General features: G+C 42.5%; 1 protein-coding gene across 1 annotated transcript in view; it reads right to left on the bottom strand.

Annotated features, from left to right (window-relative positions):
* Positions 1 to 16,126, bottom strand: part of SLC35F3 (solute carrier family 35 member F3) — a gene marked incomplete at both ends in the record, with an annotated part of 300,600 nt that extends 284,474 nt beyond the window's left edge. Inside the window, 2 exon segments of the mRNA XM_081229533.1 lie at positions 15,256 to 15,714; positions 16,074 to 16,126. Coding sequence (XP_081085659.1) covers positions 15,256 to 15,714; positions 16,074 to 16,126 — 512 coding nt within the window.
* Between the last annotated feature and the right edge of the window lie 4,409 nt (positions 16,127 to 20,535).

The following is a 20,535-nucleotide window of genomic DNA, read 5'->3' as shown; positions in this document are numbered from 1 at the left end:
AGAGACCCACTTCAGACCTAGAGACACATACAGACTGAAAGTAAGGGGATGGAAAAAGATATTCCATGCAAATGGAAACCAAAAGAAAGCTGGAGTAGCAATTTTCATATCAGACAAAATAGACTTTAAAATAAAGACTACTAGAAGAGACAAAGAAGAACACTACATAATGATCAAGGGATCGATCCAAGAAGAAGATATAACAATTGTAAATATTTATGCACCCAACATAGGAGCACCTCAATACATAAGGCAAATACTAACAGCCATAAAAGGAGAAATCAACAGTAACACAATCATAGTAGGGGACTTTAACACCCCACTTTCACCAATGGACAGATCATCCAAAATGAAAATAAATAAGGAAACACAAGCTTTAAATGATACATTAAACAAGATGGACTTAATTGATATTTATAGGACATTCCATCCAAAAACAACAGAATACACATTTTTCTCAAGTGCTCATGGAACATTCTCCAGGATAGATCATATCTTGGGTCACAAATCAAGCCTTGGTAAATTTAAGAAAATTGAAATTGTATCAAGTATCTTTTCCGACCACAATGCTATGAGACTAGATATCAATTACAGGAAAAGATCTGTAAAAAATACAAACACATGGAGGCTAAACAATACACTACTTAATAACAAAGTGATCACTGAAGAAATCAAAGGGGAAATTAAAAAATACCTAGAAACAAATGACAATGGAGACACGACGACCCAAAACCTATGGGATGCAGCAAAAGCAGTTCTAAGAGGGAAGTTTATAGCAATACAATCCCACCTTAAGAAACAGGAAACATCTCGAATAAACAACCTAACCTTGCACCTAAAGCAATTAGAGAAAGAAGAACAAAAACATCCCAAAGTTAGCAGAAGGAAAGAAATCATAAAAATCAGATCAGAAATAAATGAAAAAGAAATGAAGGAAACGATAGCAAAGATCAATAAAACTAAAAGCTGGTTCTTTGAGAAGATAAACAAAATTGATAAACCATTAGCCAGACTCATCAAGAAAAAAAGGGAGAAGACTCAAATCAATAGAATTAGAAATGAAAAAGGAGAAGTAACAACTGACACTGCAGAAATACAAAAGATCATGAGAGATTACTACAAGCAACTCTATGCCAATAAAATGGACAACCTGGAAGAAATGGACAAATTCTTAGAAATGCACAACCTGCCAAGACTGACTCAGGAAGAAATAGAAAATATGAATAGACCAATCACAAGCACTGAAATTGAAACTGTGATTAAAAATCTTCCATCAAACAAAAGCCCAGGACCAGATGGCTTCACAGGCAAATTCTATCAAACATTTAGAGAAGAGCTAACACCCATCCTTCTCAAACTCTTCCAAACAATATCAGAGGAAGGAACACTCCCAAACTCATTCTACGAGGCCACCATCACCTTGATACCAAAACGAGGCAAGGATGTCACAAAGAAAGAAAACTACAGGCCAATATCACTGATGAACATAGATGCAAAAATCCTCAACAAAATACTAGCAAACAGAATCCAACAGCACATTAAAAGGGTCATACACCATGATCAAGTGGGGTTTATTCCAGGAATGCAAGGATTCTTCAATATACACAAATCAATCAATGTGATACACCATATTAACAAGTTGAAGGAGAAAAAGCATATGATCATCTCAATAGATGCAGAGAAAGCTTTCGACAAAATTCAACACCCATTTATGATAAAAACCCTGCAGAAAGTAGGCATAGAGGGAACTTTCCTCAACATAATAAAGGCCATATATGACAAACCCACAGCCAACATTGTCCTCAATGGTGAAAAACTGAAACCATTTCCACTAAGATCAGGAACAAGACAAGGCTGCCCACTCTCACCACTCTTATTCAACATAGTTTTGGAAGTTTTAGCCACAGCAATCAGAGAAGAAAAGGAAATAAAAGGAATCCAAATTGGAAAAGAAGAAGTAAAGCTGTCACTGTTTGCAGATGACATGATACTATACATAGAGAATCCTAAAGATGCTACCGAAAAACTACTAGAGCTAATCAATGAATTTGGTAAAGTAGCAGGATACAAAATTAATGTACAGAAATCTCTGGCATTCCTGTACACTAATGATGAAAAATCTGAAAATGAAATCAAGAAAACACTCCCATTTACCATTGCAACAAAAAGAATAAAATATCTAGGAATAAACCTACCTAAGGAGACAAAAGACCTGTATGCAGAAAATTATAAGACACTGATGAAAGAAATTAAAGATGATACAAATAGATGGAGAGATATACCATGCTCCTGGATTGGAAGAATCAATATTGTGAAAATGACTCTACTACCCAAAGCAATCTACAGATTCAATGCAATCCCTATCAAACTACCACTGGCATTTTTCACAGAACTAGAACAAAAAATTTCAAAATTTGTTTGGAAAAACAAAAGACCCCGAATAGCCAAAGCAATCTTGAGAACGAAAAACGGAGCTGGAGGAATCAGGCTCCCTGACTTCAGACTATACTACAAAGCTACAGTAATCAAGACAGTGTGGTACTGGCATAAAAACAGAAAGATAGATCAGTGGATCAGGATAGAAAGCCCGGAGATAAACCCACGCACATATGGCCAACTTATCTTTGATAAAGGAGGCAGGAATGTACAGTGGAGAAAGGACAGCCTCTTCAATAAGTGGTGCTGGGAAAACTGGACAGGGACATGTAAAAGTTTGAGATTAGATCATTCCCTAACACCATACACAAAAATAAGCTCAAAGTGGATTAAAGACTTAAATGTAAGGCCAGAAACTATCAAACTCTTAGAGGAAAACATAGGTAGAACACGCTATGACATAAATCACAGCAAGATCCTTTTGGACCCACCTCCTAGAGAAATGGAAATAAAAACAAAGATAAACACATGGGACCTAATGAAACTTCAAAGCTTTTGCACAGCAAAGGAAACCATAAAGAAGACCAAAAGACAACCCTCAGAATGGGAGAAAATATTTGCAAATGAAGCAACTGACAAAGGATTAATCTCCAAAATTTATAAACAGCTCATGCAGCTCAATAGCAAAAAAACAAACAACCCAATCCAAAAATGGGCAGAAGACTTAAATAGGCATTTCTCCAAAGAAGATATACAGACTGCCAACAAACACATGAAAGAATGCTCAACATCATTAATCATTAGAGAAATGCAAATCAAAACTACAATGAGATATCATCTCACACCAGTCAGAATGGCCATCATCAAAAAATCTACAAACAATAAATGCTGGAGAGGGTGTGGAGAAAAGGGAACACTCTTGCACTGCTGGTGGGAATGTGAATCGGTACAGCCACTATGGAGAACAGTATGGAGGTTCCTTAAAAAACTACAAATAGAACTACCATATGACCCAGCAATCCCACTACTAGGCATATACCCTGAGAAAACCATAATTCAAAAAGAGACATATACCAAAATGTTCATTGCAGCTCTATTCACAATAGCCCAGAGCTGGAAACAACCTAAGTGTCCATCATCAGATGAATGGATAAAGAAGATGTGGCACATATATACAATGGAATATTATTCAGCCATAAAAAGAAACGAAACTGAGTTATTTGTAATGAGGTGGATAGACCTAGAGTCTGTCATACAGAGTGAAGTAAGTCAGAAAGAGAAAGACAAATACCGTATGCTAACACATATATACGGAATTTAAAAAAAAAATGTCATGAAGAACCTAGGGGTAAAACGGGAATAAAGACACAGACCTACTTGAGAATGGACTTGTGGATGTGGGGAGGGGGAAGGGTAAGCTGTGACAAAGCGAAAGAGAGGCATGGACATATATACACTACCAAACATAAGGTAGATAGATAGTGGGAAGCAGCCGCAGAGCACAGGGAGATCAGCTCGGTGCTTTGTGACTGCCTGGAGGGGTGGGATGGGGAGGGTGGGAGGGAGGGAGATGCAGGAGGGAAGGGATGTGGGAACAGATGTATATGTATGACTGATTCACTTTGTTATAAAGCAGAAACTAATAAAAAAATAATATTTAAAAAAAAAAACAGACATGTTCACAAGTACATTAAGGTACATGGGCAGATTTAGTATTTTAATATTGATGGTTTCTTAAGGACTTTTCATCCTAATAAAAAAAAAAGAAAAAGAAAAAATGTTTCATGCCTGGGCTAAAACAAAAGAACAAATGAGAACTCTCCCTACAACAGCAGAACTCAAGTTTCCAAAGGAAGAGAAAAAGATCTTCACTGAGGCTCAGACCCTATCCTGATACTAACTAGCTGTTCATGGTGCCCATAATAAAATATTATGCAATAATATGTATATAATAGAGTTTAGTGTAAGGCTGGTCAATGTGCATCCAAAATACCCCAAGATGTTTAGTTAGGGAAGCACCAAAAAGAAACATGTAATCCACCTGTGAGATGGCCCCAAAACAAGGAAAGTATGGGACTTCATGGAGGAGGATATGTCTGTCTTGTCTCCCTGCTCTGTAATTTTCTAGGAAATAGTAACCAGGAAATACGCCATACATTTAGTGTATTTATCTTAGAAGTGAAAATATTTACTGCCTATTAGAAGCAGTGGACTATTTGATGTCTGAATGAATGAGTGAGTGAGTGAGTGATTGGAGGGATGGATGGATGGATGAATGGATCAATGAATATGCATTCACAGCAGGTTCCATTGTCTGATGTGTTTCCAAACCATTGGCCGATGAACCCTTCCATGAGTAGGGTTTGAAACTTCATGCAGTGATTTTCTGAAGCCCCTGCCTGGCCTACAGGCTCCTCAAGAGGGAGAATTGTGGCAGTGGGGTCTGGTCTGAAAGTGTTCCTCTCTCCACCTTCCAGCCACCACATTGAAACTCTTCCATGTATTCTGAGAGAAACACAAGACACGTGCAGGTTACAGATAGAACAAACACAATGCACATGCACTACTACTAGTTTTCCTAGTGTTTTTAGAATAAATTCGAATTACATAAATTTCATTGACATGGAACTGAAAACACACTGACAGCATAAAATCAGATACACCTACCAAAAATGTTCATGTTAAATATTTAATAAAACCAAATGCTGACTTAAAAGGAAAGAGTTTGGATAAACCCTTGAAATCTGCTGTTCTGGATTATAGCATTTAAATGGTCTTCAAAACGATTTCATCCTTTCTCTTAAAAAAATGGTATAGAGGTGGGAAGTTCAAGTTCTTCCTCGGTATCAACTGCCAGCATAATGCACTTGTCAATAAAGAGCGTTTCTTAAACTCTCACACGTGCATGGCATGAGAATAACACTGCACAAACAAAACCGAACTGTTTCACACCTACGATCATAATTATATATATATTTTAAAGACAGGACATCTTCATATATATTCACTGAAAATAAGCAAACAATTTCTAAAAAGAAAATTAAGGAAGGAAAGATGGTATTCATTAAGTAGCATCTTTCTTCTGGCCCTTCTGAATAAAACTCTGAGGATATATGCAAGTTTTTACAACACTACATGGGTACAAACTAGATGATGAAAAAGGATAAAAATAACTCTCCTAAGAAATTCTTATCTAGTCAAGTACTATGGATGATGTGCATCAGACTGACAAGCAGCAAATGTGTATGTCGCAGAAAACACGTATCACAACTGGAAAATGGTTCTGAGAAGTTACACTGAGTACCTCTCTGTCGCAGGGCTCCATAACAGCCTTGAGCCTTCTGGGCTGCAAATCACCTGAGAGAAGCAATTTATTTCCTACCATCTCGAAGGCTGTCATAAATTAAGGCTACCTCCAGCTGCATAAGAGAAAAATGTGCCCAGGCAATTGTTCAAGGGCTTGTCACCATCATTAACCAAAAGAACTGACCAGATTCTGAATTGTTCCAGTCCCTTTCTAGGCTTTGCAATAAGATATGAAAACAAAACTGGTCTATTACTCTACTGATCGATGCACATTCACCAAAGAATTGAACCAAAAGACATCATGTATTAAAAAAAAATCTACTTCAATCCCCTGACACAGGGTAAGGAAATACTCAATGCACCTGGGGTTGCTGGGTGTCCACCTCTTTTGGAAGCTCTCCAGCGATGGAGGCTCCAGGACCTTCTTTATCTCAGCAGTCAGGAAGTGATTTATCATTTCCAATGAAAAATTCTTTGGTATGTACATCCTTGTTCTGTCCTACGTGGGCCTGAGCAGAAGTGGCTCAGAAATCTTCTTCAGCTAGGAGTCCACAGTTGCATAGGACAAAACTTCGCTTCCGCTCACTTCACAGGACGGGGCTGTTGCGTTGCAACAGTGGTGTCTCCTGGAGCTCGGAGGAGGCACTACAGCAAGATCTTGACGTCGGAGGGAAATGGTACCCAGCGTGGAGTGCAGGAAAACGTCAAGGCTCTCTCTGGGTTGCTTACACACCTGCTTTATTCTTCCCTCTACGTGGACCAGCTTTCTCTGCCTCTCCCTCCACACGAAAGCCAGGCTAGCTCCCTCATAGCTTCTCCTCTACTTAAAAGACCACACCAACTAGACCACAATCTCCTGGTTTTAGTCTCAAATTCCAGGAGGGAGATATTGATCAAGTGACTGTGGGTCAAGGATCCACCCCAATCTAATCTATGGTGTCCAGGAGGAAGGTGATGCTAAGGGCACACCCTGAAGACAAGGTGCAGGGCACTTAAGGGGGTTACGGTGAGCTGGGAAGGTGTCCACTCCCACAGGCGTCCAACATAAAGACATGTTGTTTGCCTGATTCACCCCTCTCTCTCCCAATATTTAAACCTTGCCTACAGAACACGTTTTTAAATCCCACTGATCCATTTTCTCTTCTTCCCTGTTCATTTCTTCCAAATTGCTTTTAAAGTGAGGTTATCAGAACGAGGCAAAACACTCTGACATGAGACTGACGAATGTAAGCTCTAGGAGTGAGATTGCTTGTCAGTGTTTTTAGGTGACCAAGCAGCGGGCGTCCCATTTCTTGACTGAGAAAGGCAATCAGAAGTGTTCTATGCAGGATAATTCTGGAAGACCCCACAGAAATGGAGGTGCTTAGGAACTGTTTCTGTGTGTGTGTAAATAGCCTTTCGTTAGTCCATTTCACAAATGTTTATCAACTTAGGTGCCAGAGACACTCTGTGATCTGGGGATAGAATCATCACATTTCTACATTCCAAGAACCACACTGAGGGGCTGGCGACATGGTAAAGAGCCCTGCCCTCGCAGAGCTTTCCATCTGGAGGTTTCAGCCACACGATTAAAACTAGCCATGACAATATGTATGGGACGTGACGGCACCATGGAAGCCCAAGCAAGGACACCTCACCGGACCCAACGTGGTCAGGGAGGCTCCCTGGGAGAAGTGACGCTCAGACTGGGCCTTGGATGAGTAAGGTGGCATTTGTGCGTTAATGGCCCTCCTGATGACACACATCAAATGACCAGAGCATAATGTCAGTTTCCACTCACAGTCCAACTTTATCTTGTACATTTCTGTGACCCTAGGTTCCAGTCAAGCTGGATGACCTTCAAGTAACAGCGCATGCACATTGCTGTGCATATACTGTCCCTTTGCCTGAAATGCAAACCTCCCCTCCACCCACTTCCTGTGGTTTGTTACTCCTCCAGCTTCTGACCTGAAACTCACCACTCCAGAGCCAACCTTGATCACACCCTATTATTTCACTTTCCTCTCCCTCCAGTCTGTAAGATTTGAAGACAAGAACCCGTTTCCCAATACAAATAATCTGTACACTGTCTTGTAGTAATTCATGCACAGTATCAAATGGTATTTTAGACTTTTCTCATTTTTGCATAGAATTAGAAACTATGTCAGACTGAAGTTTATTATTAATTTCTTCTGTGTTTTCCTGCAGATTCAACCGTATTAAAAAGTAGGCTAAGAAATTTTTAAGAATCTTCTTGTCTTTCTATTCTGGCTTTTCTTTTTTAGAATGTCTTATAAATACTGAAATTTATTAATAACAGATTACTCCACATTTCCTACTTAATAAAGAAAAAAAAAGAAGTCTTGTCTCCCATCACTTATCTCTATATTCTGGCACCTGGTACATGCTCAAAAAGTTTGCGAAGTGAATAAATGAAAATAAAGGCGCATTTATGGATGCCAGGCAAAGGGCCAGATGCTAGATATTCATTATTTCATTTCATCCTCATGACCATACTGAAAAGCAGTTATATTCGCCCCCATTTTGTAGATGAGAAAACAGAGGCTCACAGAAGTGAGTAACTTGCCAGCAGAGACACTGCTGGGATGTGAAGAGAGCTCCCTGTGTGGATTCTATTCCCTCTGCTTCTCCCGACAACACAGAAAAAACTGCAGTGGTCCCCTCCTTCATGAGGGGCTACAATTCAGTCAGCATCCTTATCAACCCTCAGTGAAACACTTAACAGAGTTCAATGGCTCATACACATGTGGATTCATTTTTTAATGCAACTCACCTGATTTTTTCCAGCTGCTTAAGGAAAGGAGAAACACTCAACACTGGAGTGTTTTATTTCAGACTAGGCACTTTGTAGAGACTCAGGATAGACTTGTGAAGAACAGTGAGAAATCTCCTTGCCCAAGCCTCTTCCAAAGCCAGGAAGACTAGGCTTTTCCTGAAAGTGAGAATCTGGACCATTTGCAAAGAGTTTATAACTCCCGGTTAATGATCTGAGTGTACTGGGGAGAAATGTGTTCTCTTCAAAAAGAAGAGTTCTGGGCTTCCCTGGTGGCACAGTGGTTGAGAGTCTGCCTGCTAATGCAGGGGACACGGGTTTGAGCCCTGGTCTGGGAGGATCCCACATGCCGCGGAGCAAGTAGGCCCGTGAGCCACAACTGCTGAGCCTGCGTGTCTGGAGCCTGTGCTCCGCAACAAGAGAGGCCACGATAGTGAGAGGCCCGCGCACCGCGATGAAGAGTGGCCCCCGCTCGCCGCAACTAGAGAAAGCCCTCGCACAGAAATGAAGACGCAACACAGCAAAAATAAATTAATTAATTAATAAACTCTTAAAAAAAAGAAGAGTTCTGCCTTTTAATCTTCTCAAATCTCAGAAAGCTATTTACTAAATTGTTAGCACGGATTCATATTCAGGAATAAAATTGATTCTCTGAGACATTAGAAAATGGTATGCTCTATGCCCTCCCCACCCTAGCCCCGCCCCCCTCCAACTTTTTTCCTTTTAAAATCTTTTCAATCTATAATGCCATTTGCAGCAACATGGATGGACCTAGAGATTACCATACTTAGTGGAGTAAGTCAGACAGAAAGGGACAAATATCATGTGATATCACTTACACGTGGAACCTAAAATATGACACAAATGAACTTATCTACGAAACAGAAACAGATTCACAGAAATAGAGAACAGACTTGTGGTTGCCAAGGGGGAGAGGGGGTGGGAGAGGGATGGATTGGGAGTTTGGGGTTAGAAGATGCAAACTATTATATACAGGATGGATAAACAACAAGGTTCTACTATATTCAATATCCTATAATAAACTGTAACAGAAACTATATTCAATATTCTATAATAAACTATATTCAATATTCTATAATAAACTATATTCAGTAACAGGGAACTATATTCAATATCCTGTAATAAACCATAATGCAAAAGATTATGAAAAAGAATTCCATTCTAGAATAAACTTTTACAGCCAAATTATACAGCTCTTCCAAGTGGGTCATTTTTGAATTGCTGACCTGACCTTTACTATCTTGGGAGGATCAAACAGAAGTTGCTCACCATGAATTCAATTATACTACGAGCCACTGTTCCGGTTATCACTGGAAACCACGTAAGCAACCTCTACTCACGGTCTGGTCTCAAAGGGCACACAGAAGTAGAAAGATTGTCCTTCTCCAAAAACCTACCCCCCTCACCTCACACAAACCCTTCCTAACATCTGAAACCTGGAGGATCCTGAAACATGCGATTTCCTTGTCACTAGGTGAGCTATTCAACGCCCTCCCATTTTCTCAGCTTGAACTACGAAACCTCCCCCGACATAAACTGGGTTTTGCTCAGTAATCCGCAGGCTCTTAACCTTGATTCAAGTTGCCAATGGCAGGCTGGGTGGGATAGGCTGGAGATGGGGTGGCCATCTGGAATTAGCTTACCGTCTACTCTAAAAGTGACTTAAAAACTAAACCCATCAGCATTTAAAAAAAAAATCATTTGTATTTGCACATACCAGCACCATGAAGTATAATAAGCCCCCTCAGAAGTGTATAGTATAGTCAAGTGTATAGCTCCAAAAGCTATTCCTAGAAAGTTTCTTTACTAGAAAAGTTTGTGAGCTCACTGTTTGAAAACATCCTTTAGGGAAACCTTTTGCTAAGTAACGCATCCCTGCTAACTGTGAACAATGTGCCTGTGGATTTCTGTTTCTCGACAAGGGCACACCTCAGCCATGGGCATCATAAATGCTCTCAAAAACTTTGCTAAATGAATAAATGAAATAAAGGAGCATATATAGATGTTCTTTCATCCTGCATAAGAACCTGTGTCTGGGACCTCCAAGACCCACTACTTCAAGCATCCCTGTGCCCAAATGCTGCCAGTCCCCCACCGCATCTGGCGCCTGGGCCTCACTGTCCACTATCGGGGTGGCTCAGTCCTGCTCTCAGCCCCTCCTCTTCCTCTCCACAGCCATCTCCTCCCCAACTGAGATCTATCCCAGAGGAATAAGAAAGGAAGGGGGAGGCAGAAGAGGTTCCAGCCAGTCATTTCTCTTCTGCTGGGGCACAGGTGGGAGGGGAAAGGAAATCACTAGAAAAGCTTTCCAAACTGTTCTGAGTTCTGAAGCACTTTCTCATCAATTTATGGTGAGTGGGTGTGGAATCACGTTAGCTGCAGAAGCAACCGGGCTCTTTCAGAAAGTTGTTTATTCTAGCCTGGCCCCTCCTGGAAACCCAAGAAGTGGTTCAGGAAGAAGGAAGAGAAGAGAAGGCCCGGAATTCAGAAGGCAGGCCTGCTCGGTTAGCACCACTGCTCCACGGAAGACAGTTCACTTGCAGCAGAAATTTGGGGTGAGGCTAAATGAGGGCTTCTCATCACTCCAATGGGACATCTGGCATTGCTTGGAAACCCTTTTGGTTGTCACAACTTGGGGGGGTGTGAACTAGAGGCCAGGGACGCTGCTAAACACCCTCCCGTGCTCAGGATCCCCTCCCCCCATAATAAAGGATTATTCAGTACAAAGTGTCAGTAGTGCTGAAGGTGAGAAACCCTGGGCTAACTCAAAGCTTGCCATCGAGAATTCTGGTCTATTGTGGTTGCCAAGGAGGAAGGGGAGGTGGGGAGGGTTGGATTGGATTGGGAGTTTGGAATGAGCAGATGCAAACTATTACACATAAGATGGATAAACAACAAGGTCCTACTGTATAGCACAGGGAACTCTATTCAATATCCTGTAATAAACCATAATGGAAAAGAATATGAAAAAGGATATATGTATAACTGAATCACTTTACTATACACCAGAAACTAACACAACATTGTAAATCAACTATACTTCAATTTAAAAAAAAACAACACAAAAACATCATGAGGGTTTGCTGTAGGCATGCAAGATTATTTAATATTAGAAAATCAGTCAACGTAATTCATTATATTTAAATAAACTAAAGACAATTCAAAAAAAAAGGATTCTGGTCTAGTCTATGGTTCAGAAAGCCAAGGATGACACTTACCATGGAAGAGTAAGGAAAGGGCAAAGCAATTCCAACCTAACGTAAGTCTGCATAAAGAATTACGTAATGGGGAATTCCCTGGTGGTCCAGTGGTTAGGACTCCATGCTTTCACTGCCGAGGGCCCGGGTTCAATCCCTGGTCGGGAAACTAATATCCTGCAAGACGTGCAGAGCGGCCAAAAAAGGGAATTAAATAATACAGATCACTATGAAGGTACATTCAAAGGTTCTCTCTTCCAGAGGTCGATGTTTCAGGCCACATCCATTCACTCATTCAACAACTATTAACTGAGCAACTAGCCAGGACGTGGAAGCAATCTAAATGTCCATCAATAGAGGAATGGATAAAGAATATGTGGTACTTATATACAATGGAATATTACTCAGCCATAAAAAGGAACGAAGCTTCACTATTTGCAGAGATGTGGATAGACCTAGAGACTCTCATACAGAGCGCAGTAAGTCAGAAAGGGAAAAACAAATATCATATATTAATGCATATATGTGGAATTTAGAAAAATGGTACAGATGAACCTATTTGCAAAGCAGAAATAGAGACAGACGTAGAAGAGAAACGTATGGACACCAAGGGGGTAGGGGCAGGCAGGATGGATTGGGAGATTGGGATTGACGTATGTACACTACTATGTATGAAGTAGATGGCTGATGAGGGCCAACTTATAGCACAGGGGGGAAAAAAAAGAAGGTACAATCTGTTTGCAGGACATATATTAAAGTTAACTTTAAAAATGAATTCCAATATACATCAGGTGCAGACAAATACTGTTTGATTCCACTTATACAAGATACCTAGAACGGTCAAATTCATAGACTCGGAAGGTACACTGGTAGATGCCAGGGGCCGGGGGTGGAGGTGGGGAGGGGAAATAGGGAGTTAGCGTTTAATGGGAACAGAGTTTCAGTTTAGGAAGGTGAAAAGTTTGGGAGATGAATGATGGTGAGAGTTGCACAACAATGTGAAGGTACTTAGTGCCACTGAACCGTACAGTTAAATATGGTTAAAGTAATATGTTTTACGTTATGTGATTTTTACCACAATAAAAAAAATTTTTAATATATTTTTTTAAAAATCCAGTATTAACTGAGCAACTACTGTGGACCACGTGCCTTCTGGGCTCTGGGTACACTCGCAGCTGGGAAGCCAAGGAATCTGCAGGAAAACTGCCCAGGGGTTTGGTTCAAAAACAGGCAATGTGGAATCGGAGGACTGTGGCCACTGAGAAGAGGAATTCAACCCTCCCACCTGCTTGTTTGTACCAACAGCTTAATTCTCAGTTGAATGTTACATACAAACTGACCCTCTCAGACCCAGGGGTCTTTAGGGTTTTTTCAAACAAGTCCTCACAAGAAGTCACTTGTCGAGAGTAAAATCTGTTCAACTCACTGATTGGGCTGAGAATCCCAAACAAAGATCATTTCTGCACTGTTTGCAATTACCTCATTTATCTTCACCACCCCAAACAAAGTCTAAAAATTAAGAGGATAACAGTGAGTACTTGGTCATTCAAAGAATTTCTGCTGCTACAAAGGCAGCTAACTTACACTCTCAACTAGTCCAGACACTCTCACTGTCAACTCCCTCAGTGGGGACACAGAGAAGCCACTTTGAAAGATGACTCAAAGGTGACACAACAATGTCAAGGATGAGGCTTGGAACAGCCCATAACTTACTCTGGAGACCCTTAGAAGAATATTTATTTCACAATCATCTCTCCCAGTTCGCTGAGTGTGATTATTAACCGACAAACAAAATAACTCACTGACACCAACAGACAGATAAGCCTCTTTATTATTTTTCTCTACTTGGGTGGAAATAGCAAACAGCCAAAGTACTACCCTAAAACATCTTTGGCTACATTAATAAAACATAAGCTTCTCTAAATTTAAACTTAAAATCCAATTCATTCATCAAAATGTCAGATGTCACCCAAAGCATCTTAGTAGAAAGGAAATCTCTTGGAATAAAGAAGAATCTTCACAGGAATAGAGGGGGGTGTGAGCTGATTTTCTTCTGATTACAATGACCACTGTACCCTTGTCTGCTGCTCTATATTCCTTCAATGAAGCCTCAGAGAGAGGGTATTTAAGAATACCACTGGTGGTACAAGGGACTCATTTTCCACATGGCCTTCCCCCTGCCTTAATTATAAAGTGTGTTTGTACCAAAGACAGTCAATCACTGCTGACAGCTCCCCGCCAACCCTGCAGAGTCACAAGCCTTGGTGAAAATTTCTATAAAGCTCATGGGGCCAGTTGCAAATATTTAGAATTACAATGATAAACCTTATGATTCCAGGGGCTAAACAGATGACTCTATGAAGGCTGTAATTTGTGCAACTGTCTTTAGACAATTCTAATTTCTTACTAAGAAAGCTGAGAAGAGAAATAAGAAACAGACCATTTCTAAACGAAATTTAGAAAGTGGAAATAGAAACTGAGTGTCCTACCCCTATCTATAAGAGAAATGGTTTCCAATGGGTTTTCATTCTTTTATCCTATACCTGACGTTTCTCAGCTGAAAAGAAAACATGGTCCCTTGTCTCCCTTCCGGGATCCAAAGCCAATTTATCAGCTACAATTTTAGCAGCAGAAGCAGATTAGAGGAGAGGCAGATAACCTTTTAAAGGTTGATACAGAGTTAAAGGCAGTCACCACCGTCCTTTAAAAACAAGTAAGGGCATGAAACAAAACATTAAAATCTTATGTTTCTTCCTGCAAATAACTTAAAAGTAACCAGCTAACTGCTAGCATACCACTGACCCTTGGCTTGGAATCCAGGGTTTTATGAAAAATCTAAAGGGAGACGTATTTTTAGAACTCAATATGACTAATTTACAAAAGCCTGATTTTTTGTTCCTAAGGACCAATAAAATATGTTCCAATTTCAAGCCATGAAGGGTAAAACCATATCTCAAAATCATTAAGCTGTTAGGCTTGATTACAAATGGAATGAAGCAATACTCAATTCTTTGACTGACTGAGGTGATAAACGGCTCTCTTTCTGCTTGTCAAAAGACAGTGGTGAGGCCACCGACTTGTGGCTTACAGTTATAGGTTCTGGAATTTGCTATAGCCAACTTCAAAATGAGAGAAAGAAATGTCCACCACATTAGTCCTGGTCACACAGGTCACGTCTGTATAACTGATCACAGCATTGCCAGAGCCATGCGCTGGGGCCCACTGGCAAAGAAAAGTTTCAGCTGTTCCACCTGGCACCGACCGTTTATCTCTCAGGGACCAAATGCCAATCGCTAGAATGATCCATATAGAACCTCCACACTGAGCACAGCTAAAGACCTGGGGCAAAGGGAGTGAATGAGATCTAAAATGAAGGCCCCGAGAATTGTCCTCCACCATCGGGGCCTAGAGGACCCAAGGAAGAGTTAAAATCCAGGCGTGCTAAGTCTATCGTCTCTAACCAAGCCAGCTGAGCCCCGACCCGGGGCGACTGACACGTTCGTATCCACAGAGAAGCCAGGATACACTGAGTTCCCAATCTGTCTACTTATTGTGACATCTCAAGTGCAAGGGGATAAAGACAGAGGGGTGTCTGTGGGAAGGAGAGGGGATTTAAGAAAATGTATCAGATATTCCCAAAGGTCCCGGAGTACCGTCTCCGGGCCTCTTCCTAAAACGTGCAAACCCGGGTCAGTGTCTGCGGTCAGGTAAGCGGCTGGGCGCGGGGCTGCGCGCGCTCCCCGAGGCTGCCGTGCCAGCCGCAGGGGGAGATGCGCCGGCGGACCGGGGAAATGATGCGAGGGGGTCTTACTTTTGTAGCTCGCCGCCCAGGGCTGGTAGCCGTAGTAGCCGGTGATGCGCAGGATCCGCTCCTCGATGGACGTGAGCCCCACGGGCCCGCTGGTGAGGTCCTCCACCGAGCGCGACCATTTCAGATCCTCCTTAATCGCCTCGTCCACCACCAAGTACTTGAGCTGCCGGAGCTGGGGGCTGATGTCGGACAGTCTCCTGGGGCTGACGTCCGGTGACCTCCTCATGCCACTGAGGCCGCGGGCAGGTGGGCGGGGAGGGAGAGAAGGGCGGTGAGATAGGAGGGCGAGCAGGGCGCAGCCTGGGCCCGTTAGGGGCAGGTGCGGCCGCAGGGCCGGCGCTTCCCCGCTCCCACCGCACCCCAGCTTCTTCCGCAGCCTGGGCGTCGGGTCCCGTCTCCGGAGCCCGGCGCCGGGCGCTTCGGGGCAGAGCAGGTTGGGGCGAGTGGAGAGGGAGAGGATGCCCTAAACTTCCCGAGCAGCTCCACCGCCCGCGCGACGCCCCCTCCCGAGCCCCAGACCGCCCGGCGTCCCGGCTGCCGAGGGCCCCCGGCCGCCCGCTCGCGCACCCGCACGCGGGGCGCTACTCACATGGCGATGCTTTTGCCCCCGGGTGCGCCGCCGGGAAACTCTCGGATCCCCATAGGCAATAGCAGAGTGGGGCCGGGAGCTCCCAGACTGGAGGCGGAGGGGCCGCGGGCCCGAGCTGCCCGCGGCCGAGGCCCCTGGGAAGGTGGGCGCGAGGCCGGGCGAGGGTCCCCGCGCCGCCCGTGCGCGCCCGCGCCGCGGTCCCCGAGCGCCCCCGCGGTATACGGCGGGAGGCCGGTGCGGCGGCTCAGCCCGGCTCCAGCCGGTCCGCGGCGCTCGCTGCAGCTTGCCGGCCGCAGGTCAGTGGGCGCCGCGCCCCTCGCCTGTCACCGCCGCCGCCGCCGCCGCCGCCCCGGCACACGGCAGGCGCCGGAGCCGCCGAACCCGGGAGTGCGCCGGCCGCGGTGTGAGCTCTCGAGGCACCTGGTTGGGCGGGCGGGACGTGCCCGGCCCCCGAGCGCGGGAACCAGGCGGGGGCGCTGTTGCCCCCTTCCCGCCTCCAGCGTGCGGCACGCGGCACCCGCGCTCCGCCCCGCAACCTGGGGCTGGGGGCGCGCTCCTCCTCCCCTCTCTTAGGACCTATCAGATCATTATGTTCCTGGTTCAGTAGTTCAATTCAGTTTCTCTCTCTCCTTCTCTGTCTCCGCATTCTAAAATAATGCGCAAAACCACCTAGAAAGACAGAAACCTGGTTCCAAACCTGGTTCCAAAACCATGCTCAGAATGCCAAATACATTAACGGCATTTCATAGTCAAAGCTGAGACGCAAGGTGACTTGATTTATTGCGCTGTGTGCGTACTTCGGTCACGCCTGGCCCTCAGAGAGCTTACATCCTCGTTGCTGACCTGGTCACTACATCAGTTCTCTCTTCTTAGATTTCCATTTTATTTGGCCTCTAATTTTTTTTTTCTGTCTGCAAGTCATTCTTTCTAGAACACTTAATCATTTTTCATAATGTTATTTTTCTGTTAACAAAATACATATAGGTTCATTGAAGAGAATTTAGAAAATACAGAAATATGTATTCTGTATAAAGAAGAAAATACCCATTTTCCAGCCAAAAATGACTACTTTGAATTAAGTAGTCCACAAAGTAATCCTTCCACTCCTTTTCTCTCTTTTTCAATGTCAAATACCTTTTTCACAAAATCAGGATCAAACTGTACACACTATTTTGGGTACTTGTTTATATTAAAATTATATTGTGTCTAAGCAAATTAGGAATAGAGGGGACTTCCTCATATTAATAAAAAGACATCTACAAAAACCTACATTCATACTGAATGGAAAGAAACTAGAAACTTCCTTACTTAGGTCAGGAGCAAGGCAAGGATGTCTCTCTCACCACTCCTTTTCAATACTCTACTGCAAGTCCTAGCTAATGCAATTAGATAAGAAAAGGAAATTTAAAAGTGTATCTACTGGGGAGAAAGAAATAAAACTATCTTTGGGGTTTCCCTGGTGGCGCAGTGGTTGAGAGTCCGCCTGCCGATGCAGGGGACACGGGTTCGTGCCCCGGTCCGGGAGGATCCCACATGCCGCGGAGCGGCCGGCCCCGTGAGCCATGGCTGATGGGCCTGCGCGTCCGGAGCCTGTGCTCCGCAACGGGAGAGGCCACAACGGTGAGACGCCCGCGTACCGCAAAAAAAAAGAAAAAAAAAAACTATCTTTGTTCACAGATGATATGATCGTCTAAGTAGAAAACCTCAAAGAATCGGCCCAAAGTTGACCTGGAATAGATATGAATTATAGCAAGGTTGCAGTATACAATGTAAATGTACAAAAGTCAGTCAGCTTCCCATACATCAGCAATAAGCCATTGTAATTTGAAACTCAAAATGTAATACCACCTACATTAGCACACAAAAATGAAGTATTCAGGTATGAATAGAACATAACAGATATGAGATCTGTATGAGGAAAACTACAAAACTTTGAGGAAAGAAATCAGAGATGAACTAGATAAATGGAGAGATAGTTCAGGTTCATTGGTAGGAAGACTCAATATTTTTAGGATGTAGTTCTTTCCAACTTAATGTATAGATTCATTGTAATCCCAATCAAAACCTCAGCAAGGGGCTTCCCTGGTGGCGCAGTGGTTGAGAGTCCGCCTGCCGATGCAGGGGACACGGGTTCGTGCCCCGGTCCGGGAAGATTCCACATGCCGCGGAGCGGCTGGGCCCGTGAGCCATGGCTGCTGAGCCTGCGCGTCCGGAGCCTGTGCTCCGCAACGGGAGAGGCCACAACAGTGAGAGGCCCGCGTACCGCAAAAAAAAAAAAAAAAAACCTCAGCAAGCTATTTTGTGGCTATCAACTAAGTGATTCTAAAGTTTATATGAAGAGGCAAAAGACCCGGAATAGGCAACACAATATTGAAGGAGAAGAACAAAGTTGGAGAATCGACACTACTAGACTTCAAGACTTACTATAAAGCTACAGTAAACAATACAGTGTGGTATTGTGGAAAGAATAAACAAATAGGTAAATGGAACAGAATAGAGAGCCCAGAAATAGTCACACAAATATAGTCATGTGATCTTTGACAAATGAGCAAAGTCAATTCAATGGAGAAAGGATAGTATTTTCAATAAATGGTGCTGGAACAACTGGACATCCACTTGCAAAAAAAAATGATCATAGGCCTAAATATAAAACACAAAATTAGAAAACTCTGGAATATAACATAGGAGAAAATCTAGATAACTTTGGATTTGGTGATGTCTTTTTAGATATAAGACCAAAAGTATGTTCCACAGTAGAAAAAATTGGTAAGTTGGACTTCATTAAAAGTAAAAACTTCTGCCAAGATCATGAGATGATAAACCACAGCCTGACAGAAAATATGTGTGAAAGACATATCTGATAAAGGACTAATATCCAAAGTAAGAACTCTTGAACTCAACTATAAGAAAATGAACAATCCAATTTAAAAATTGGCAAGATAACACAGATATATCACCAAAGGTGATATACAGACCATCAAAAAGCATATGAAATGATGTTCAACATCATATGTCATTAAGGGGTTACAAATTAAAACAATGAGTGAGATACCACTACACACCATTCTATCCTAGAATGGATACAGTCACAAAACACTGACAACATCAAATGCTGACAAGGATATGGAGCCACAGGAACTCTCATTCATTGCCAGTGGAAATGCAAAATGGTAGTCACTTTGGAAGACAGTGTTGCAGTTTCTTACACAACCAAATATATTTTTACCACATAATCCACCAATTGCATAACTTGGTATTTATCTACACTGAGTTGAAAGCTTAAGTCCACACAAAAACCTGCACACAAATATTTATAGAAGCTTTATTCATAATTGCCAAAATATGGAAACAGCCAATATGTTCTTCAATAGGTGAATGGATAAAGAGTGGTGCATCCATATAATGATATATTATTCAGTGACAAAAACTAATGAACTATCAAGTCATGAAAAGACATGAGGGGACCTTAAATGTATTCTGCCAAGTGAAAGGAGCCAATCTTAAAGGCTATATAGTGTATGATTCCAATTATATGGCTTTGTGGAAGAGGCAAAGTTATGGAGACTGTAAAAAGATCAGTGGTTACCAGGGGTTCCTGGTGTGTGTAGGGATAAGTAGGGTTGAGGGGGGGAATGAAACAGTGAGCACAGGGGATTTTTAGAGCAGTGAAACTCTTTTGTATGATACTATAATGGTGGATACATGTCATTTTACATTTGTCAAAATCCATAGATTATACAAAACCAAGAGTAAACCGTAATATAGACTTTGGTTGATAATGATGTGTCAGTGTCGGTTCCCTGATTGTAAGAAACATACCACACTAACGCAGGATGTTGATCATTGGTGGGGAGGCTGTGTGTGTACATGGGGGTGGCAGGAATTTGGGGCCTCTCTTTACTTTCCTCTCAATTTTGCTGTGAACCCGAAATTGCTCTAAGAAACAAAGTCTATGGATTTAAAAATTGTATTTTTCAGCTTTCCAGTGTCATAATACTCTTCTAAAAGATTGTTTTACTGGATGAATTTTAACTTTTATGACTGTTATGATCATAAAAGCAACAAAGCCATTATAAAATAAAGTAACAAGTAATATCAGGTATATAAATTTTAGAAGTTACTATCTTTGTACATATTTTTTAATCTTTTTGTGTGTGTGTGAGAGAGACTTAGGAACAAGACACTTCTCTCTCCCTCCCCCCACACCCTGTGTGTTTGTGTGTGAAGACTTCCTTCTTTTTTTATTTTTTTAAAGATTTTTTTGATGTGGACCATTTACTTTTAAAGTCTTTATTGAATTTGTTACACTACTGCTTATGTTTTATGTTATGGTTTCTTGGCTGCGAGGCATGTGGGATCTTAGCTCCCCGACCAGGGATGGAACCCACACCCCCTGTATTGAAAGGTGATGTCTTAACCACAGGACCACCAGGGAAGTGGTGAAGACTTTCTTCTTAATCCC

The sequence above is a fragment of the Mesoplodon bidens genome (assembly GCF_964165515.1).
Source record: "Mesoplodon bidens genome assembly, chromosome: 1".
NCBI lineage: Eukaryota > Metazoa > Chordata > Mammalia > Artiodactyla > Ziphiidae > Mesoplodon > Mesoplodon bidens.
The sequence above is the reverse complement of the archived record's forward strand: the minus strand, read 5'-3'. Positions and strand labels throughout refer to the sequence as shown.